General features: G+C 47.2%; 1 protein-coding gene and 3 long non-coding RNA genes across 4 annotated transcripts in view; 3 read left to right on the plus strand and 1 right to left on the minus strand.

Annotated features, from left to right (window-relative positions):
- The first annotated feature begins 664 nt into the window (after nucleotides 1-664).
- Nucleotides 665-1,012, plus strand: LOC311135704. The gene is made up of 2 exons (XR_014613810.1): nucleotides 665-749; nucleotides 838-1,012. It is a non-coding gene; the product is annotated as an uncharacterized lncRNA (long non-coding RNA).
- A 4,624-nt stretch (nucleotides 1,013-5,636) lies between these two features.
- LOC311136132 lies at nucleotides 5,637-5,984 on the plus strand. The gene is made up of 2 exons (XR_014613845.1): nucleotides 5,637-5,721; nucleotides 5,810-5,984. It is a non-coding gene; the product is annotated as an uncharacterized lncRNA (long non-coding RNA).
- Nucleotides 5,985-10,608: 4,624 nt separating this feature from the next.
- Nucleotides 10,609-10,956, plus strand: LOC311135904. Its single transcript, XR_014613825.1, has 2 exons — nucleotides 10,609-10,693; nucleotides 10,782-10,956. It is a non-coding gene; the product is annotated as an uncharacterized lncRNA (long non-coding RNA).
- Nucleotides 10,957-14,251: 3,295 nt separating this feature from the next.
- The window catches only part of LOC311135984 (PDZ and LIM domain protein 4-like), a gene marked incomplete at its 5' end in the record, with an annotated part of 62,456 nt that continues 53,404 nt past the window's right edge, over nucleotides 14,252-23,303 (minus strand). Inside the window, 2 exons of the mRNA XM_084170029.1 lie at nucleotides 14,252-15,671; nucleotides 16,414-16,546. Coding sequence (XP_084026155.1) covers nucleotides 15,467-15,671; nucleotides 16,414-16,546 — 338 coding nt within the window. The 3' untranslated portion in view covers nucleotides 14,252-15,466. The remainder of the gene's footprint in view (nucleotides 15,672-16,413; nucleotides 16,547-23,303) is intronic.

Consider the following 23,303-nt stretch of genomic DNA (forward strand, 5'->3'; position numbering starts at 1 on the left):
TCCCGCACCTGTGTTTCATCCTGGTCAAGAGGTTTGGCTGTCATCTAAGAACGTACCTCTTCGTACCAAATCACGCAAGCTGTCTCCTCGGTACCTGGGTCCGTTTGTGGTGGAGTCCATTATTAACCCCGCTGCGGTTCGTTTGAAGTTGCCTTCAGCCATGAAGATACACCCTACCTTCCACGTCTCCCAACTGAAACCTGTGTCCTCCAGCCTTTTGTGTCCGCCGGCTGATCCACCTCCACCTGTTCGCCTCATTGACGACCATCCGGCCTACACCGTCAGTAGGCTCCTGGACTCTCGGAGGCGGGGTAGGGGTCTCCAATACCTAGTCGATTGGGAAGGTTATGGACCAGAGGAGAGGTCTTGGGTCCCTAAGCGTTTTGTGTTGGATCCTCAGCTGATCACGGACTTCCATCACGACAACCCTGACAGGCCTGGTGGGTCGCCAGGTGGCGACCATTGAGGGGGGGGTACTGTTATGTGGGCAGCTTGTCTCTCCCTTTTCTGTTTCCCTTCCTCCTTGTTTTGTCCCCTCTTTTTCTGTTGTATGTGTGTTTGTCCCCTTTATGTGGGTGTGTCTGGAGTGGAGCAGGGGGCGTGCTCAGGATCTGCCTCTCCTGTGCAGCTGCGGGTTGTTTCCAGTGATTCCTGCCTACGCAGCTGCATCCTATTCTCTCATCAACCTGCACTACTTATTCCTGGGCATGGCTCTCCACCGGCGCCAGATCGTTGTTCTTACCAGAGCGGTAACTTGGCTCACCAGTAAAGTTATTTTGTCTTTGTCTTTTGCCTGGCTCTCCACTCTCCTTAACCCGTCGTTTGTTTTGTCTTCAGTTCAACATACCTCCCAACCTGCCTGCCTTCCTGCCTGTCGGTCTGCCTGCCTGCCTGCCTGCCTGCCTCAGCCTCTCCTTCCTCCGGAGCCGACTAGCCCACTCTGTTCCTTTACTTCAGTTGTTTTTGGACCAAGACAATTTGAACTTTTATTAAAATATTTTTGTTTCTTCCACTCCCTTTGTCGTGTTGGTTTCTCTGAGTGTTGGGTTGTACCATAGCCATAACAGAACGATCTGGCCATGGACCCAACAGAGAAACAGCACGGGGCAAACCAAGACAGCTTCCAACAAGCTATCCAGGCTCAAGGAACGTTGCTAGGACAGCATGACCAGTTGATTCGGACTCTTGTGGAAGATAATCATCAACTGCTGAACCAGGTGACTCAGTTAACTACACACGTCTCTAAATTGTCTGTTATCAGTTCTCCATCTCTCTCTGACCCCCAGTTTGATGCACCCCAAGTTGTTTCCTCGGACACTAGGCAGGCTTCGTTCCGTCGGGAACCCCCTGTCACGTCGCCTGAACCGTTCAATGGAGAATTGGACAAGTGCCGCGGATTTTTGCTTCAGTGTGACTTGATTTTTTGGGCAGAGACCACTGTCATTTTCTACTGATTCATCTAAGGTACATTATGTTCTGGGGCTGTTAAGAGGGAAAGCTCTGGTTTGGGCTGAGGCTGTGTGTTCAGATCAAACTTTGACTGGATTGACTTTTGCTGATTTCTCTGCTAAATTGAAGACTGTTTTTGACCATCCTGACCATGTGGGTAATTCCTCCAAGATACTTTTTAATTTGAGGCAGGGTTCTAACAGTGTGGCAGAGTACTCTATTGAGTTCTGGACGTTGGCAGCGGACTCCAAGTGGAACAATGTGGCACTTCAAGGAGCATTTCTAAACGGTTTGAATGAAGCCATTAAGGATGAACTGGCTGCTCGTGATGAGCCACATGATTTACATTCTCTCGTTTCCCTGTCCATCAAGCTAGACAATCGGTTGCGGGAGAGGCGTCGGGAGAGAGGCGATGGGCCACATCTAGGAGGACGAGTTCCCCAGCCTCCAACCACTCGAGTCTCGCCTCTCCGGAGTCGGCAGCTTCTTGTTCCTGATTCCATCCCGAGCACAGAGGAGGAACCTATGCAAGTGGGTCGAGCTCGACTACCTCCAGCTGAGCGGCAACGGCGCCTCCAGGCGGGTGAGTGCCTGTACTGTGGAGACGCCACACACATTCTGGCTACATGCCCTAAGCGGCCAAAAGACAAGGCTCGCTCGTAACGGTGGGTCTACTTGCGAGCCCAGAGTTAGATCCTGAACCCATCATTCCCCGATTACAAGTACCTGTAACCTTACGTTTCCAGAGTCATTCCCTGCCACTCTCAGCTCTCATAGACTCAGGTGCAGAAGATAACTTTATTAGCCACCAGTTCGTTACACAAGCTCGTATCCCCATGGAGCCACTACCTACCCCCATCCGGGTCACAGCCCTTGATGGGCGCCTCCTCGCGGAGATAACTCATCAAACCACCCCCGTTTCCCTAGTGATTTCTGGCAATCATTGTGAAAGCATTCAGCTAAGAGTTATGTCTGGCTCAGCTACCTCCCTAATCCTTGGCTTCCCCTGGTTGGCTCTTCACAACCCACAAATTGATTGGACACGTCACACCATTTTCAGTTGGAGCACTAACTGCCATTCCGAGTGCCTGAGGTCAGCGGTTCCCCCCACTAAGTGTAACCCAACTCCTCCCTCAGCTCCTCTTGATCTGTCATCTGTCCCCAAAGAATACCATGACTTAGCGGAGGTTTTCAGTAAGGACAAGGCTCTGTCTCTACCACCACATAGGCCTTATGATTGCCCTATTGAACTGCTTCCTGGTGCTCCCTTGCCCTCTAGTCGGTTATACAATCTGTCCCGACCGGAAAGAGAGGCAATGGAGCAGTACATTGGTGATTCTCTGGTCTCGGGCATAATCCGTCCCTCGTCGTCTCCTTTGGGTGCAGGTTTCTTTTTCGTGGAGAAGAAGGACAAGTCGTTACGCCCCTGTATCGATTTCAGGGGTTTAAACAACATAACGGTTAAAAACAAGTATCCCCTTCCACTCATCAACTCAGCTTTTGAACCTCTGCATGGCGCCACAGTGTTTTCCAAGCTCAACCTCAGGAATGCTTATCACCTTGTCCGAATCCGTAAGGGAGATGAGTGGAAAACCGCTTTCAACACTCCACTGGGACATTTTGAGTATTTGGTCATGCCCTTTGGGCTTTCAAATGCCCCTGCGGTTTTCCAAGCCATGGTGAACGATGTTCTTAGGGATTTTTTGAACCGTTTTGTCTTTGTATACCTGGATGATATTCTTGTTTTTTCCAAGTCACCCGAGGAGCATGAGTCACACGTCCGTCAAGTCCTTCAACGGCTCTTGGAGAACAAGCTGTACGTCAAAGCAGAGAAGTGTGAGTTCCACAAACAGTCTACATCGTTCCTTGGATTCATAATTGAGAGCGGGCAGGTGAAGGCGGACCCCGAGAAGATCCGGGCAGTGACGGAATGGCCCACACCCACCACCCGTAAGCAACTTCAACGATTTTTGGGCTTTGCTAACTTCTACCGTAGATTCATTAAGGGTTTTAGTAGAGTGGTGGCACCCCTTACAAGACTCACATCTCCTAAAGTCCCTTTTCGGTGGTCCCCTGAGGCGGAGCAGGCGGTAGGGGTTTTGAAGGAACTGTTTTCCACCTCCCCCGTGTTGATACACCCCAATACCTCTCTGCAGTTTGTTGTGGAGGTGGACGCGTCGGACTCAGGTGTGGGAGCAGTCCTCTCCCAGCGCTCCCCCACTGACCAAAGGCTTCACCCCTGTGCTTTCTTCTCCAAGAAATTGTCACCCACAGAACGGAATTACGACGTTGGAAACCGGGAACTGCTGGCGGTCAAGCTTGCACTGGAAGAATGGCGGCACTGGCTGGATGGAGCTGAATTGCCGTTTGTGGTCTGGACTGACCACAAAAACTTGGCTTACATCCAAGCCACTAAGAGACTCAACTCACGCCAAGCCAGATGGGCCCTGTTTTTTAGTAGGTTTAACTTTATTCTTACATACAGACCGGGGTCAAGAAATGTTAAACCAGATGCTTTGTCCCGCCAGTTTGCTGACCCTTCGGAGACCAGCAAGCCTGAGGCAGTCCTGCCTTCCTCATGCGTCGTGGCGGCTGTTCAGTGGGAGATCGAGTCTCTTGTGAAGACTGCACTTGCCACGGACCCGGGACCGGGTGATGGACCTCCCAACCTACTCTTTGTTCCCGAGACGGTCCGGTCTCAGGTGTTGCAGTGGATTCACACCTCCCGTTTTGCTGGTCACCCTGGGATGAGACGCACGTTGACGCTGCTTAGGAGACATTTTTGGTGGCCTTCAATGGAAACTGACGTTCGGGCTTTTGTGGCAGCCTGTTCAACCTGTGCTCGGGGCAAAGCCTCCCATCAGTCCCCTTCGGGGCTGCTGCTACCCCTCCCAGTTCCCAGCCGTCCCTGGTCCCACATTGCCATGGATTTTGTCACCGACCTACCCAAGTCTGAAGGTAATGATACTATACTTACCATTGTGGACAGATTCTCTAAATCTGTCCACTATATAGCATTACCAAAATTACCGTCTGCCAGTGAGACAGCGGACCTCCTAGTCCAACATGTATTCCGTCCCCATGGAATACCTGTGGACATCGTATCTGATAGAGGCCCACAGTTTACTTCCCGTGTTTGGAAGGGTTTCTGCTCTGCTTTGGGTGCTTCCGTTAGTCTGTCCTCAGGGTTTCATCCCCAGACCAACGGTCAAACAGAAAGAGCCAATCAGAACCTCGAAGCAACCCTTCGGTGTGTGGCTGCTCAACATCCATCATCCTGGGCTAAACATCTGCCCTGGATAGAGTACGCCCACAACTCCCTCACCGCCTCTGCCACCGGTCTTTCACCCTTCGAGGTTACCATGGGTTATCAACCCCCTCTGTTTCCTGCTCAGGAGAAGGAATTGGCTGTTCCTTCGGTTCAGGAGAACCTCCGCCGCTGCCAGAGAGTGTGGAGCGACGCTCGGGAAGCATTGCTTCGGACCACCGACAGGAACAAGACAACAGCGGATAGGAGCAGGACTCCCGCACCTGTGTTTCATCCTGGTCAAGAGGTTTGGCTGTCATCTAAGAACGTACCTCTTCGTACCAAATCACGCAAGCTGTCTCCTCGGTACCTGGGTCCGTTTGTGGTGGAGTCCATTATTAACCCCGCTGCGGTTCGTTTGAAGTTGCCTTCAGCCATGAAGATACACCCTACCTTCCACGTCTCCCAACTGAAACCTGTGTCCTCCAGCCTTTTGTGTCCGCCGGCTGATCCACCTCCACCTGTTCGCCTCATTGACGACCATCCGGCCTACACCGTCAGTAGGCTCCTGGACTCTCGGAGGCGGGGTAGGGGTCTCCAATACCTAGTCGATTGGGAAGGTTATGGACCAGAGGAGAGGTCTTGGGTCCCTAAGCGTTTTGTGTTGGATCCTCAGCTGATCACGGACTTCCATCACGACAACCCTGACAGGCCTGGTGGGTCGCCAGGTGGCGACCATTGAGGGGGGGGTACTGTTATGTGGGCAGCTTGTCTCTCCCTTTTCTGTTTCCCTTCCTCCTTGTTTTGTCCCCTCTTTTTCTGTTGTATGTGTGTTTGTCCCCTTTATGTGGGTGTGTCTGGAGTGGAGCAGGGGGCGTGCTCAGGATCTGCCTCTCCTGTGCAGCTGCGGGTTGTTTCCAGTGATTCCTGCCTACGCAGCTGCATCCTATTCTCTCATCAACCTGCACTACTTATTCCTGGGCATGGCTCTCCACCGGCGCCAGATCGTTGTTCTTACCAGAGCGGTAACTTGGCTCACCAGTAAAGTTATTTTGTCTTTGTCTTTTGCCTGGCTCTCCACTCTCCTTAACCCGTCGTTTGTTTTGTCTTCAGTTCAACATACCTCCCAACCTGCCTGCCTTCCTGCCTGTCGGTCTGCCTGCCTGCCTGCCTGCCTGCCTCAGCCTCTCCTTCCTCCGGAGCCGACTAGCCCACTCTGTTCCTTTACTTCAGTTGTTTTTGGACCAAGACAATTTGAACTTTTATTAAAATATTTTTGTTTCTTCCACTCCCTTTGTCGTGTTGGTTTCTCTGAGTGTTGGGTTGTACCATAGCCATAACAGAACGATCTGGCCATGGACCCAACAGAGAAACAGCACGGGGCAAACCAAGACAGCTTCCAACAAGCTATCCAGGCTCAAGGAACGTTGCTAGGACAGCATGACCAGTTGATTCGGACTCTTGTGGAAGATAATCATCAACTGCTGAACCAGGTGACTCAGTTAACTACACACGTCTCTAAATTGTCTGTTATCAGTTCTCCATCTCTCTCTGACCCCCAGTTTGATGCACCCCAAGTTGTTTCCTCGGACACTAGGCAGGCTTCGTTCCGTCGGGAACCCCCTGTCACGTCGCCTGAACCGTTCAATGGAGAATTGGACAAGTGCCGCGGATTTTTGCTTCAGTGTGACTTGATTTTTTGGGCAGAGACCACTGTCATTTTCTACTGATTCATCTAAGGTACATTATGTTCTGGGGCTGTTAAGAGGGAAAGCTCTGGTTTGGGCTGAGGCTGTGTGTTCAGATCAAACTTTGACTGGATTGACTTTTGCTGATTTCTCTGCTAAATTGAAGACTGTTTTTGACCATCCTGACCATGTGGGTAATTCCTCCAAGATACTTTTTAATTTGAGGCAGGGTTCTAACAGTGTGGCAGAGTACTCTATTGAGTTCTGGACGTTGGCAGCGGACTCCAAGTGGAACAATGTGGCACTTCAAGGAGCATTTCTAAACGGTTTGAATGAAGCCATTAAGGATGAACTGGCTGCTCGTGATGAGCCACATGATTTACATTCTCTCGTTTCCCTGTCCATCAAGCTAGACAATCGGTTGCGGGAGAGGCGTCGGGAGAGAGGCGATGGGCCACATCTAGGAGGACGAGTTCCCCAGCCTCCAACCACTCGAGTCTCGCCTCTCCGGAGTCGGCAGCTTCTTGTTCCTGATTCCATCCCGAGCACAGAGGAGGAACCTATGCAAGTGGGTCGAGCTCGACTACCTCCAGCTGAGCGGCAACGGCGCCTCCAGGCGGGTGAGTGCCTGTACTGTGGAGACGCCACACACATTCTGGCTACATGCCCTAAGCGGCCAAAAGACAAGGCTCGCTCGTAACGGTGGGTCTACTTGCGAGCCCAGAGTTAGATCCTGAACCCATCATTCCCCGATTACAAGTACCTGTAACCTTACGTTTCCAGAGTCATTCCCTGCCACTCTCAGCTCTCATAGACTCAGGTGCAGAAGATAACTTTATTAGCCACCAGTTCGTTACACAAGCTCGTATCCCCATGGAGCCACTACCTACCCCCATCCGGGTCACAGCCCTTGATGGGCGCCTCCTCGCGGAGATAACTCATCAAACCACCCCCGTTTCCCTAGTGATTTCTGGCAATCATTGTGAAAGCATTCAGCTAAGAGTTATGTCTGGCTCAGCTACCTCCCTAATCCTTGGCTTCCCCTGGTTGGCTCTTCACAACCCACAAATTGATTGGACACGTCACACCATTTTCAGTTGGAGCACTAACTGCCATTCCGAGTGCCTGAGGTCAGCGGTTCCCCCCACTAAGTGTAACCCAACTCCTCCCTCAGCTCCTCTTGATCTGTCATCTGTCCCCAAAGAATACCATGACTTAGCGGAGGTTTTCAGTAAGGACAAGGCTCTGTCTCTACCACCACATAGGCCTTATGATTGCCCTATTGAACTGCTTCCTGGTGCTCCCTTGCCCTCTAGTCGGTTATACAATCTGTCCCGACCGGAAAGAGAGGCAATGGAGCAGTACATTGGTGATTCTCTGGTCTCGGGCATAATCCGTCCCTCGTCGTCTCCTTTGGGTGCAGGTTTCTTTTTCGTGGAGAAGAAGGACAAGTCGTTACGCCCCTGTATCGATTTCAGGGGTTTAAACAACATAACGGTTAAAAACAAGTATCCCCTTCCACTCATCAACTCAGCTTTTGAACCTCTGCATGGCGCCACAGTGTTTTCCAAGCTCAACCTCAGGAATGCTTATCACCTTGTCCGAATCCGTAAGGGAGATGAGTGGAAAACCGCTTTCAACACTCCACTGGGACATTTTGAGTATTTGGTCATGCCCTTTGGGCTTTCAAATGCCCCTGCGGTTTTCCAAGCCATGGTGAACGATGTTCTTAGGGATTTTTTGAACCGTTTTGTCTTTGTATACCTGGATGATATTCTTGTTTTTTCCAAGTCACCCGAGGAGCATGAGTCACACGTCCGTCAAGTCCTTCAACGGCTCTTGGAGAACAAGCTGTACGTCAAAGCAGAGAAGTGTGAGTTCCACAAACAGTCTACATCGTTCCTTGGATTCATAATTGAGAGCGGGCAGGTGAAGGCGGACCCCGAGAAGATCCGGGCAGTGACGGAATGGCCCACACCCACCACCCGTAAGCAACTTCAACGATTTTTGGGCTTTGCTAACTTCTACCGTAGATTCATTAAGGGTTTTAGTAGAGTGGTGGCACCCCTTACAAGACTCACATCTCCTAAAGTCCCTTTTCGGTGGTCCCCTGAGGCGGAGCAGGCGGTAGGGGTTTTGAAGGAACTGTTTTCCACCTCCCCCGTGTTGATACACCCCAATACCTCTCTGCAGTTTGTTGTGGAGGTGGACGCGTCGGACTCAGGTGTGGGAGCAGTCCTCTCCCAGCGCTCCCCCACTGACCAAAGGCTTCACCCCTGTGCTTTCTTCTCCAAGAAATTGTCACCCACAGAACGGAATTACGACGTTGGAAACCGGGAACTGCTGGCGGTCAAGCTTGCACTGGAAGAATGGCGGCACTGGCTGGATGGAGCTGAATTGCCGTTTGTGGTCTGGACTGACCACAAAAACTTGGCTTACATCCAAGCCACTAAGAGACTCAACTCACGCCAAGCCAGATGGGCCCTGTTTTTTAGTAGGTTTAACTTTATTCTTACATACAGACCGGGGTCAAGAAATGTTAAACCAGATGCTTTGTCCCGCCAGTTTGCTGACCCTTCGGAGACCAGCAAGCCTGAGGCAGTCCTGCCTTCCTCATGCGTCGTGGCGGCTGTTCAGTGGGAGATCGAGTCTCTTGTGAAGACTGCACTTGCCACGGACCCGGGACCGGGTGATGGACCTCCCAACCTACTCTTTGTTCCCGAGACGGTCCGGTCTCAGGTGTTGCAGTGGATTCACACCTCCCGTTTTGCTGGTCACCCTGGGATGAGACGCACGTTGACGCTGCTTAGGAGACATTTTTGGTGGCCTTCAATGGAAACTGACGTTCGGGCTTTTGTGGCAGCCTGTTCAACCTGTGCTCGGGGCAAAGCCTCCCATCAGTCCCCTTCGGGGCTGCTGCTACCCCTCCCAGTTCCCAGCCGTCCCTGGTCCCACATTGCCATGGATTTTGTCACCGACCTACCCAAGTCTGAAGGTAATGATACTATACTTACCATTGTGGACAGATTCTCTAAATCTGTCCACTATATAGCATTACCAAAATTACCGTCTGCCAGTGAGACAGCGGACCTCCTAGTCCAACATGTATTCCGTCCCCATGGAATACCTGTGGACATCGTATCTGATAGAGGCCCACAGTTTACTTCCCGTGTTTGGAAGGGTTTCTGCTCTGCTTTGGGTGCTTCCGTTAGTCTGTCCTCAGGGTTTCATCCCCAGACCAACGGTCAAACAGAAAGAGCCAATCAGAACCTCGAAGCAACCCTTCGGTGTGTGGCTGCTCAACATCCATCATCCTGGGCTAAACATCTGCCCTGGATAGAGTACGCCCACAACTCCCTCACCGCCTCTGCCACCGGTCTTTCACCCTTCGAGGTTACCATGGGTTATCAACCCCCTCTGTTTCCTGCTCAGGAGAAGGAATTGGCTGTTCCTTCGGTTCAGGAGAACCTCCGCCGCTGCCAGAGAGTGTGGAGCGACGCTCGGGAAGCATTGCTTCGGACCACCGACAGGAACAAGACAACAGCGGATAGGAGCAGGACTCCCGCACCTGTGTTTCATCCTGGTCAAGAGGTTTGGCTGTCATCTAAGAACGTACCTCTTCGTACCAAATCACGCAAGCTGTCTCCTCGGTACCTGGGTCCGTTTGTGGTGGAGTCCATTATTAACCCCGCTGCGGTTCGTTTGAAGTTGCCTTCAGCCATGAAGATACACCCTACCTTCCACGTCTCCCAACTGAAACCTGTGTCCTCCAGCCTTTTGTGTCCGCCGGCTGATCCACCTCCACCTGTTCGCCTCATTGACGACCATCCGGCCTACACCGTCAGTAGGCTCCTGGACTCTCGGAGGCGGGGTAGGGGTCTCCAATACCTAGTCGATTGGGAAGGTTATGGACCAGAGGAGAGGTCTTGGGTCCCTAAGCGTTTTGTGTTGGATCCTCAGCTGATCACGGACTTCCATCACGACAACCCTGACAGGCCTGGTGGGTCGCCAGGTGGCGACCATTGAGGGGGGGGTACTGTTATGTGGGCAGCTTGTCTCTCCCTTTTCTGTTTCCCTTCCTCCTTGTTTTGTCCCCTCTTTTTCTGTTGTATGTGTGTTTGTCCCCTTTATGTGGGTGTGTCTGGAGTGGAGCAGGGGGCGTGCTCAGGATCTGCCTCTCCTGTGCAGCTGCGGGTTGTTTCCAGTGATTCCTGCCTACGCAGCTGCATCCTATTCTCTCATCAACCTGCACTACTTATTCCTGGGCATGGCTCTCCACCGGCGCCAGATCGTTGTTCTTACCAGAGCGGTAACTTGGCTCACCAGTAAAGTTATTTTGTCTTTGTCTTTTGCCTGGCTCTCCACTCTCCTTAACCCGTCGTTTGTTTTGTCTTCAGTTCAACATACCTCCCAACCTGCCTGCCTTCCTGCCTGTCGGTCTGCCTGCCTGCCTGCCTGCCTGCCTCAGCCTCTCCTTCCTCCGGAGCCGACTAGCCCACTCTGTTCCTTTACTTCAGTTGTTTTTGGACCAAGACAATTTGAACTTTTATTAAAATATTTTTGTTTCTTCCACTCCCTTTGTCGTGTTGGTTTCTCTGAGTGTTGGGTTGTACCATAGCCATAACATAGAGTGCTTAACCCCAGGTTTCACAGCAATGGGATCTCAGGGTAATTTGTACTATTCTGTATGTAAATCTGTGACAATCCATTCAGTATAATATTTTACATTAGGTTACCTTGTGAATGGAATAGCGGTCGTACAATATCATACAAATTAGGGGACGTATAGTGTGACACGTCTGACCCGGTCGTACAATATCATACAAATTGGATGAAGTACTTTATCATACCTCTTGGGGGATGTATAGTATTGCACATCTTTATCTGAGACCAGGTTGCTTGTTGCGCTGTAGCAACAAAGGAGAATTATGTTATGTGCTTATAGACACATAGACATGTAACGACACAGGTTAGGAGAACTAAAAAAACAAAAGTTAGGTGAATTTATGCAATTGGTTAGTTGAATTGGGTTACATTTATAATAAGGGTTAGGGGAAGGGTTAGCTAAAATGCTGCAGTTGTGCCAGTCGCAACTCGAACATGCAACCTTTGGATTGCTAGACTGTCACTGATTACGCCCACCCATCCTCTTAGACCAACCTCCCTACTTTTGTTTCTGTCTCAAGTAACTACACCGTTAGTGGGTATCATATGTCTTGGAGGTGCTCAGAAATATGTAAAGTATGTTTCGTATGGCTCTGAGGCCAGGCTCTCATCTAATAAGCCACTACAAATCATAGCTGTTAGAAAAAACAAGTTGTACCATATGGAAGGGGAGGAGAGGAATGTACTGAAGAAAAAGAGAGATGGAGTGACTGGATGAATGATTGAGGCCTGGTTTCAGACACTAAATAGAACCAAGCCCAAATGACAGTGGGCTACATAAGCACAATGGACTGACAGGAATCCTGTACATCAAGTGAATGAGCTGCATTCCTATTTGATCCTGTTCATGAATTTCAGGTCTCTAGGAAGTGGATGTCTCTGGGTTTGGATCAGTCAATTTGTGTGCATCCCAAATGACACCAACCCACTGAGCACACACTGGTTGAATCAACATTGTTTCCACGTAATGTCATTGAAATGACGTTGCACCAACGTGGAATATAAGTTTAATTGACGTCTGTGCCCAGTGGGAAAGCAGTGCAATATGTAAGAAATAGTGTGCCATTTGGAACGCAAACCTTGACTCTGAGCTGTAGGTCTGAATACATGCTGTGGGTAGAGTGCCTTCTAATCCCAGGCCCCGTCCCCGCAGGCCGTCATTTTAAATAAGAATTTGTTCTTAACTGACTTGCCTAGTTAAATAAAGGTTAAATAAAATAAAACAAGAAAATGAATTACACCAAGGGAATGTGGAGGGAGAGGACAGATACAGCACTTTTATCTCCCTCTGAGCCTTGGAAGAAAATATTTATTTGTTTAGGTGTTAGACTTGATTCAATGAAAGATAATTCGCTTAGATTTTGTATATGCATCACAGAAGCAGGTCATGGTTTTGGGGGTTTCGTCGCTAGGTTTGAAGCTCTCCCAACAAACTCCTCACATCAACTTACGTTTTCTGATGGACAGTTAGCTAGCTGATGCTGAAGAAGTGACATTGGCCACAATACACAACACAGACAGTTACTGAGAGACATTAAGTGTTTATCTTCAGCTCGGGCTCAGTGTTTAGAGTAGAACTGAGATGAGTTGAAACACTGGAGCTCAGAATTCTTTCCATGGAGTTAAGGTCTCTCACTCTGTGTATCTCTCCCTCTCTCTGTCACATTAAGTCACTTCATTACTACATACATAGTGTTTATGTGCCTCTGGTATCTCTATTATTAAACTAGATTCCATTTAAATGAACATGCTACTGTGCAGCAAATATATGGATGAAAAGAGTAATGCATTCTAACCCTAATGGTGAAATATTTGAAGCTTCGGTGAAAGCTTTCTTTTAGACAAAGTCAGAAGTCTTTATCATGTTCTCCATGCATGATTAAAGTATGAGATGACTTCTTAAACGCAATGTTCCTTGCTGCTGCTGTTTGGGGATTGACTTGTGACCAGCAGCATAAAATATGTGTCACCAATGTGGAAAACGTTACCCTATGCCTATTAAGATGAGTGTTCAAAGCCTTGTATTTGTCACTAACTGTTGGCCACGTTGCTAAACCACATCACTCTTATATTCACTGAATCATTTAAATTAATAACTGGGACTCCAAAACAGACCAATTTCTGTCTTCCTTTCTCTCTCTCCCTCCCCCTATATCTCTCTTCCCCTCTTTTTCGCTCTCTCCTTCTCTCCCCCTTTGCTCTCCCTACCTTCCGCTCTCGCTCTCTCTCTCTGCAGCTATTGTGGTTGTTAACAAGGCGTTAAGCCATATTTAATGGGGTATGAAGAGCTCCCCTGCCTTCTGTTTCTGATTATAGTAAACCATTGAATCTCAGCCATACATCATAACTGTATGGTAAACTTGACATTCGATCTTAAGCAAACCACAAGCTTCTCATGTTACATCAAGTGCCCCACAATTTTCTCAACAAACATTTTGTGGGGGTAAAATGTGAGGGAAATCATTATGTGTAGGTTTTGGATGCCACACTTTGAACATAATCAAAAAAGGCAGTTGTGTGTTCAAAGTCTGCTTGTGACAAATTGAAACATGGAGTACTTGTTCTCACAGGCCCTAAACATATTGTAAGAGACAATGCTATGAAAACATGAAACTGGTTTTGTGGCACCAGAATTTCACACAGTGAAATACAGTATAAGGTCTCTAGGAAGTGGATGTCTCTGGGTTTGGATCAGTCAATTTGTGTGCATCCTAAATGGCACCAACCCACCCGGCACTAACTGGTTGAATCAACGTTGTTTCCACGTCATGTCAATGAAATGACGTTGCACCAACGTGGAATAGAAGTTTAATTGACATCTGTACCCAGCGGGAAAGCAGTGCACTATGTAGGAAATAGTGTGCCATTTGGAACACAAGCCTTCACTCCGAGCTGTAGGTCTGAATACCTGCTTTGGGTAGAGTGCCTTGTCATAGCCAGGATATACAAATCCACAAAATTGAACCCCTTGCTATATCTATGTTGTGTGTCCACAGGCAAGCTAAACTACTACTCTCAAAACATTCCACAATAAATACAGCATGCCTGTAAAGAAATGTCTCAATCATGGGTATGATTTAAAAACTTTTTTCACTTTATTATATCTTAAAAAACAAATAGAAGAAACCAGAACAAAATGTGTCAACAAAACAATAAGTTAAAAATGACAGGATTCTGTGACTAAACATGGTAAGCACTTAAATGAAACAGATGTGAAGGCAGAGTGACAAGTTATGTTTATTAAACAGCCATGACGAAACAAATATGTACAATTAGAACTAAAACACCAACATCATGATTTCACATAATTTACAAAGAACTACCGTCCTAGTTGGCATTGCAGTAGCTAAACATTAGGGTCACGGTGGATATCGAATAACAAGCACTTTGAGATTGAGTTTTTCATTCAAATTAAAATAGTGCTTTTCATCCAACTGTTTCAGTCCACTGTTTGCTGTCCCTCAGGCTGCATGATTATGTACATGGCCACAAATGTAAGTGATCATAATTCATCCAACACAGACTTTTTGCTCCCAACACAAATATTTTTGTCACTTCCAAAAGCACATAAATGCCTTTCTTCCCTCACTCCTTGGAAATGTAGAAGTCTGATTTATTCAGTGAACCTGGCTGTGACTAGATGTGTTAAAATCAAACAAGAAAAAAACGATAAACTCTTTCAAATACTGTCCCTTAGCCAACAAGCACTGTCTGTTTCAACAAAATGTGCCTAAAAAACACTCAACAAATGTATATTATTCCCATATGTTTCTAGATTCACGGGCTGGATTTCAATGTTTTCCATGGCCTTGTCCTGTGTCTTTGCTCCACACAGCTTTTTAAAAGCTGCTACAGTAGAGAGACAAAAGGATTTCTCGTGTGGCACTGGATTGCACTTCAACAGATGTAATAAAGCTGGGGTTCTGTAATTGTAGCAGTAACAGTGTGAGAAGCAGTGGATTCCATTCTCAGTCAGGTGCTTGACCCTAATTCCATTCCACTATCTGTATTATAGTCAGCAGAGTTAAAAATAGAAAACCATCCCAAGATGTGAGATGTCATTCGGTTGAATATTGCTTGTTTCAACATGATCTAAAAGTGCTATTGACACAAAGAAAAGCCCCCCATTTTAGTAAAATAAGTTGAATAAAACATTATTTTTTTTAACTCAGCAAGTGTAAAAATGTTAATCCGTCCGAAATAGGAATAGTATGCTGTTAGTGTGAAAGAGTTAAAGAGAGATTAAAACCTTTGCACACTCCATTTTCCCACTCTTCAGTATCCCACTCAAAACTGATATTTTCCGACAACAGCTTGGACATGTAGTGCATTGGAAATGGAAAAAATGTACACTGGGAGCTGTGGATAAGACTGCAGGCACATGTCTGAGGGGGGTTGTGTTGAGAGTCAGACCAGTTCAGACCAGTTCAACCTTGGAGTTGGGGTAGACGGCGACCACGTCATATCCCTCAGGAGGCTGTACGCGGGCCATGGCGTGGGTCTCACAGTACAGGTTCTCCTCGATGAAGAAGTAGCCCCTCTGCTTGAGGTTCATGCCGCAGTCGTCACACATGAAGCACTCTGTGTGGTACAGCTTGTCCCTGGCCTTCACGATGGTGCCCCTATATGGACAGAACATAACCAGGTTGGTAGTGTCATGTCAAAGATAAGTGGTTCCCAGTCAATCAAATGTATTTCATAAAGCCCTTTTTACATCAGCAGTTGTCACAAAGTGCCCAATGTCAAAGATAATTGATTCTCAAGGTTATATAAATAAAGAGCTATTTGATTAGCATTTGCTTATTTAACTATGTCACTGTGTATTCAAGTGACCAGTATGCTATTCATGGATGTGGGTATTTGCATTGCCAATAAGGGTTATATAGCTTCACAACAGCCAGAACTCATTGGTTGAATTTGAATATCCCCTGTATCCGGGCCTTTATCCTAACCGCTACTGCCTATTACAGTAGGTAAATGCATTAGTGCCCTGCCTAAAAAACCCTGCGTAAACACTCTATATAACAGATCCATGGTACTAAGCCTCCACAACAGTCTCTTGTTCAAATGACATCACTGTTTACCCATGGTGCTTTAACAGTGTGGGGATTACTGGCATCTCTGGGTTCCTGAGGAGGAGGGCGTGGCACAGAGGTTTAATCATTCAAAGTGATATATGGAGATCATTTTCCCTCTCTGCTATTAGCTTGGGCCTGTTGGAGCAGGACTAGACTATGTCCCAAATGGCACCCTATCCCCTGGCCTATGTAGTCTCTGGTCAAAAGTAGTGCACTATATAGGGACTAGGGTGCTATTTGTGACACACTCCTAGTGTAAAGCGTCATCTCAGTTTTTTTGACTTACACTATGCCGTTGCCACAGCGCGTGCACTGGGGGAGTTTCTGTAGGCCGGGGATGGGGCTGCCCAGTTTAGGGACTGGGGATCGGTCCGGGGTTCTCAGGCCTCTCACTCCAGACATGTCAGTGGGGGACACACCTGTGGACACAGACACACAAAATAACATAACAACTCAGTTAAAAAATTAATTAAAAGAATAAGAATAAGAATAATTTATTCAACTTATTTAGCGCAGTTAAGACAAGTTTATTTCCAAGTACTGTAAATCAACTTAGTGCTCCGGGGTGATGTTTCGTCTAGGTACAGATCTAGGATCAGCTTCCTCTCCCCCAATCCTAACCTTAGATATCAGTTGGATAAAATGCTAAACTGACCCAAGATCAGCATTTAGGGGCAACTTCACCCTACACCAGTATCTGAGAGCTAGAAAGGCAGCGGTCAGCCATGGGTGAAAGCATGGAGATGGAAGAATGAATGGTGTTCACACTTGACTCAGGGAGGCACCAAGGTCAGCTACTGTCCACAACAGAGACATGACTCCTCAGTAAGCACTCCCTTCACTGGTGTGTGTTAACCTCGGAGGGCATGGCATGGGTACAGGCAGAGGGCCAGGGTGGTGCTCACACATTGCCAGCCTCTCTACCCCATTCTCTCACTCTACCATACCATACAACCCCCCCCCCCCCCCCCCCACACACTCTCTGTGCTGTATTACCTACAGTATCGCTCCCTCTCTCTTTCTACCTCCACACCTCTATGTACCTTTCCCTATCTCTACCTCTCTCTGCCTCTCTACCTCTCACTCCCTAACTCTCTCCCTCTGTTCACATGTCAGGGATGCCAGGGCTGATGCGAGATCCTGGCACACAGCAGGAACACATCAATTAGGAAAGGAGAGAGAGGCAGCTGCCTGGCAGAGCAAATATTTCACATTAAGGCCTAGACCATCATCACACCAGAGTGCTACAATCACACTCTCCCTGAACCACGGAGTGATGAGGTGCCAGCAGGCCCCATTAACTCAGCACGCCACTGCCCCTGGCTCTGGCATGGCCTACTCACCACACTGGTGAACTACCTGGCACAAAGAAGTTTACATCACTCCAACACTTAAACACTAATGCCGTGACCGTTTAAGAGGTTGGAGTAATAACAGGGTCTATTTTTACAGTAATAATTGCTGTATTCAGCCTGGTCTCATAGACTAGACGTAGCATAGTAAATGTAAATAAAGAGACACTCAAATTAGTATGATATGTTACGTTTGGTATGGTTACATAAGACAGAAGCTTACTTAAGGCTAAAATGAAAGTAGGGTGGTTGGTCGGGGAGGATGGGTAGACGTGAATGTCTAGCAACCCAAAGGTTGCGTGTTCGAATCTCATCATGGACAACTTTAGCATTAGCAACTTTGCAACTACTTACTACTTTTTAGCTACTTTGCAACTATGTAGCATGTTAGCTAACCCTTCCCCTAACCCTAACCTTAACCCATAAACCTAACTCCTAACCCTAAATGTAACCCTAACCCCTAACCCTAACACCTAGCTTAGCTAACGTTAGCCACCTAGTTAACATTAGTGACAACAAATTGGAATTCATAACATATCATACTTTTTGCAAATTCATTAACATATTGTACAAATTCGTAACATATTGTACGAATTGCAATTCCTAAAATATTGTAATAAATGCAATTCGTAACATATCATACGTAATGGATGATGGACAGCCACAAATTAATATATACCATATGAAACTTAACATATCATATTCATTGGAGTGTCCCGGATTTACATTTACTATGTTCAGTTGGAGTCCAGGTTGCTGTATTACATAAGTATCTAGTCATCATTGCCATCTCTTCTAAGTTCTAGTCAGGAGTTCTCATGGGATTCTCACAAATACTGTACGAGGGAGGTTTAGTCATAGGACTTGTACAGTATATACCAGTGGCGGTCGGTGCCATTTAACAAGAGGGAGGAAGATTTATTTTTAATGAGCATCGCCTTATTTCTATTAAAGCATATTGGATGACTGTTATTCATATTCCATTCAGCCAAATCAATGTAACATCGATAGGTTTAGGCTAGCACATGATACTCTAATTTTCCCTATACCCATCATGAGGTTGCCACAATCTAGCCTATGAATGAAAGTTTACAACGTAGGTGCACAGGTCAAGAGAAATTTGAGAAATCCTGAATGGTGCCGGAGTGGATGGCTGCCGCTTTACGGGCTCCTAACCAATTGTGCTATTTTGTGTGTTTTTCACATTGTTTGTAACTTATTTTGCACATAATGTTTCTGCTACAGTATTTTATGACCGAAAAGAGCTTCTGGATATCAGAACAGTCATTACTCACCTCGAACTGGACAAAGGTTTTTTCTTTAATGAGTCTGACGTAAAGGATATACTGCTACTCCCGGACCAGGCCCAAATCCACGTAATTCGCATGAATAGGAGACAGAGATACAGGGGCCGCAGGTCCGGGTGCCTTGTGAGAATCTACCATCCGTCCTATTGGCCAACGTGCAATCACTGGAGAATAAACTGGATGAGCACTGTTCAAGACTATCCTACCAACTGGACATTCAAAACGGCAATGTCTTATGTTTCATGAGTCGTGGCGGAACGACGACATGGATAATATACAGTTGGCTGGGTTTTCCGTGCATCGGCAAGACAGAAAAGCTACAGTACCTCCGGTAAGATAAGGGGTGGTGGTCTATTTGTCAATAACAGCTGGTGTGCGATCTCTAATATTAAGGAAGTCTCAAGGTTTTCCTCACCTGAGGTAGAGTACTTCAAGCTGTAGACCACACTATCTACCAAGAGAGTTTTCATCTATATTTTTCGTAGCTGTCTATTTACCACCACAAACTGATGCTGGCCCTAAGACTGCACTCAACAAGCTGTATAAGGCCATAAGCAAACAGGAAAATGCTCATCCAGAAGCGGCGCTCCTAGTGGCCGGGGACTATAATGCAAGCAAACTTAAATCAGTTTTACCTAATATCTACCAGCATGTCACATATGCAACCAGAGGAAAAAAAACTCTAGACCACCTTTACTCCACACACAGAGACGCGTAGAAAGCTCTCCCTCACCTTCCATTTGGCAAATCCGACCATAATTCTATCCTCCGGATTCCTGCTTACAAGCAAAAACTAAAGCAGCAAGTACCAGTGACTCGCTCAATACGGAGGTGGTCAGATGACGCAGATGCTAAGCTACAGCACTGTTTTGCTAGCATAGACTGGAATATGTTCTGGGATTCATCCGATGGCATTGAAGAGTATACCACCTCAGTCACCGGCTTCATCAATAAGTGCATTGATGAAGTCATCCCCACAGTGACTGTACGTACATTTCCCAACCAGAAGCCATGGATTACAAGCATCATCCACGCCGAGCTAAAGGCTAGAGCTGCCACTTTGAAGGAGCGGGACACTAATCCGGGCCCTTATACGAAATCCCTCTATGCCCTCAGACGAACCATCAAACAGACAAAGCATCAATACAGGACTAAGATTGAATCCTACTACACCGGCTCTGACGCTCGTCGGGTGGATGTGGCAGGGCTTGCAAACTACTATGGACTACAAAAGGGAAACCCAGCTGCGAGCTGCCCAGTGACGCGAGCCTACCAGACGGGTTAAATGCTTTTCATGCTCGCTTTGAGGCAAGCAACACTGAAGCATGTTTGAGAGCACCAGCTGTTCCGGACGACTGTGTGATCACGCTCTCCGTAGCCGATGTGAGTAAGTCCTTTAAACAGGTCAACATTCACAAGGCTGCGGGGCCAGACAGATTACCAGGACACATACTCAGAGCATGCGTGGACCAACAGGCAAGTGTCTTCACTGACATTTTCAACCCCTCCCTGACCATAGTGCCTGTGCCCAAGAACGCCAAGGTAACCTGCCTAAATGACTACCACCCCATAGTACTCACATCGGTAGCCATGAAGTGCTTTGAAAGGCTGGTCATGGCTCACATCAACACCATCATCCTGGAAACCCTAGACCCACTCCAATTCGCATACTGTGCCAACAGATCCACAGATGATGCAATCTCAATTGCACTCCACACTGCCCTTTCCCAACTGGACAAAAGGAACACCTATGTGAGAATGCTGTTGATTGAACGCTGAGCTGTAGTCAACACCATAGTGCCCACAAATCTCATCACTAAGCTAAGGACCCTGGGACTAAACACCTCCCTCTGCAACTGGATCCTGGATTTCCTGATGGGCTACACCCAAGTGGTGAGGGTAGGCAACAATACATCCGCTACGCTGATCCTCAACACGGGGGCCTCTCAGGGGTGTGTGCTTAGTCCCCTCCTGTACTCCCTGTTCACCCATGACTGCGTGGCCAAGCACGACTCCAACACCATCATTATGTTTGCTGACGACACAACGGTGGTAGGCCTGAACACTGACAACGATGAGACAGCCTATAGGGAGGAGGTCACAGTGTGGTGCCAGGACAACAACCTCTCCCTCAATGTGAGTAAGACAAAGGAGCCTTTCATGGACTACAGGAAAAGGATGGCCAAACACGCCCCCATTCACATCGACAGGGCTGTAGTGGAGCGGGTTGAGAGCCTCAAGTTCCATGGTGTCCACATCACCAACAAACTGTCATGGTCCAAACACACCAAAACAGTCATGAAGAGGGCACGACAACGCTTATTCCCCCTCAGGAGACAGATTTTTTTGCCATGGGTCCCCAGATCCTCATAAAGTTATACAGCTGCACCATCAAGAGCATCCTGACCGGTTGCATCACCGCCTGGTATGGCAACTGCTCGGCATCAGACCATAAGGCGCTACAGAGGGTAGTGCGTCCGGCCCAGCACATCACTGGGACCAAGCTTCCTGCCATCCAGGACCTCTATACTAAATGGTGTCAGAGGAAGGCCCAACAAATTGTCAAAGACTCCAGCCACCCAAGTCATAGACTGTTCTCTCTGCTACCACACGGCAAGCAGTACCGGAGCGTCAAGTCTAGGTCCAAAAGGCTCCTTAACGGCTTCTACCCCCAAGCCATAAGACTGCTGCGCAATTAATCAAATGGATAACTGGAATATTTGCATTGACACTGCTGCTACTCAATGTTTATTATCTATGCGTAGTCAGTTTACCTCTACCTACCTGTAGATATTACCTAAATTACCTCGATTAACCTGTACCCCCGCACATTGACTCGGTACCGGTACCCCCGGTATATAGCCTTGTTATTGTTATTTTTATTGTGTAACTTTTTTTTTACTTTAGTTTATTTACTAAATATCTTCACGTGACAAATAACATTTGATTTGATATCATTTGAAACATTGACACATTTAATACCACCTTGCACACTCTTGCCTGCATCTAGCTGATCTAGTGTGTAATCATTAGTTCAACAGTTGCAAACAAGAGTTTCTATTGGACAAATTCAGTTATGTTTTCCCCGTTTTGTTCAGTTTGCTTCCATTTAAGAAAAGGTTTTTCCGACAGAATCAGCGGAATGAATACACCCCTGATCACACGCGAACACAGTTCACTTTCATAGCAGCCACATACAAACAGCATGATCCCTTTGACCGTTGTATACTGTAATTCCTTCTCACATTTATGCACTCACCTCCTCTCACCTTTTCCCTTCACTTGTGGACTTCAGTGCACATCAAAAAACATTTCCAAACCAAATCATAATCGCTAAACCCCTACACACAGCCTACATCGTTGTCACTATATTAACGTCATAGTCAACATAGCTACTAGAACTAATGCATTAGTAAACACACTACAATCATGCTGTACAGTGTACAGTCAGCAGCAAGCAGTTTAGCAGTTTCACTGGCGGGCCCCGGTGGCAATACATTAATCAAACCAAAATCTTACCTTGGCTTGGAAGAGTTCCAATGTTGGATAGCCATAGCCAGCTAGCTAAACATAGCATCCCTCTCTTTTTGAGCCGGGTGTTTGAGTAGGCTAAGCTAGCTTTATTCATAAAGACTACTGACGTGTCTTTATGAATAAAGTTCATAGCCTGTGTTCCCCCTAAGCTGTGGATCCAGCGCTCTTTGTCTGAAAAAGGGAGTTTCCACCCATTTATTAGAGCAGCTTTTTATAAACCGGATAGCAACCCGCAGTGGCAAATGGGGTTCACATTTCTGGATAAACAGACAAACAAAATAAACATTTTGTACCCTTGTCTATATTTCTTATTTTTTTAACAACCTCAAAGGTTACACTCCTACACAGGGGGTTCAACTACAGGCAGTACAATGTGCGCGTCACATCTGCTCATCCTCAAAAGTAAAGTACATTGTAAATACATGATTGCTTCCCTCCTATGTCTGTCTTCGACCATTATATGTATATAGTATCTTTGACCACTATAAGTGGTGGATTCTTCAGTGATTTGTATAGCTGGGGAGTTCAGTGTAATAATAAACTGAGATTCTCGTCATGTAAACGTCTCCTCTCCTCTTGTTTTCACCCTCCATACTGTCTGACACCACAGACGGTCAGATCAGAGCCTATGGCGCTATAGCATAACAGCCATTCATGTTTGCGCTCCCTTGAAATCCCGGGGATGCCGACATTTTCAAAACAAAAACATATTCCTTTTAAAGGATGAGGAAGACAATATCACATGCAGTCAAATGCTCATCTCCATCTAAAGGTCAAAGCTGAGCTGAGAAAGAGAAAAAACTCCTTCAGCAGAAGATAAAGCAAGCATTCCCACATATGGAGAGCATCAAACACAAACAGACAGATCTTTAGGGTGAGTCTTTTATAAGCCCCAAGGTGTGTAAGCATTACACCAGAAGCTTAAACCCAGTGTCCATGACGCCTTTTGCGGCCGTAAAAAAAATAACAACTGTGCAGGAGGC

Source organism: Coregonus lavaretus (assembly GCF_964263955.1).
Source record: "Coregonus lavaretus genome assembly, chromosome: 10".
In the NCBI taxonomy this organism is placed as follows: domain Eukaryota; kingdom Metazoa; phylum Chordata; class Actinopteri; order Salmoniformes; family Salmonidae; genus Coregonus; species Coregonus lavaretus.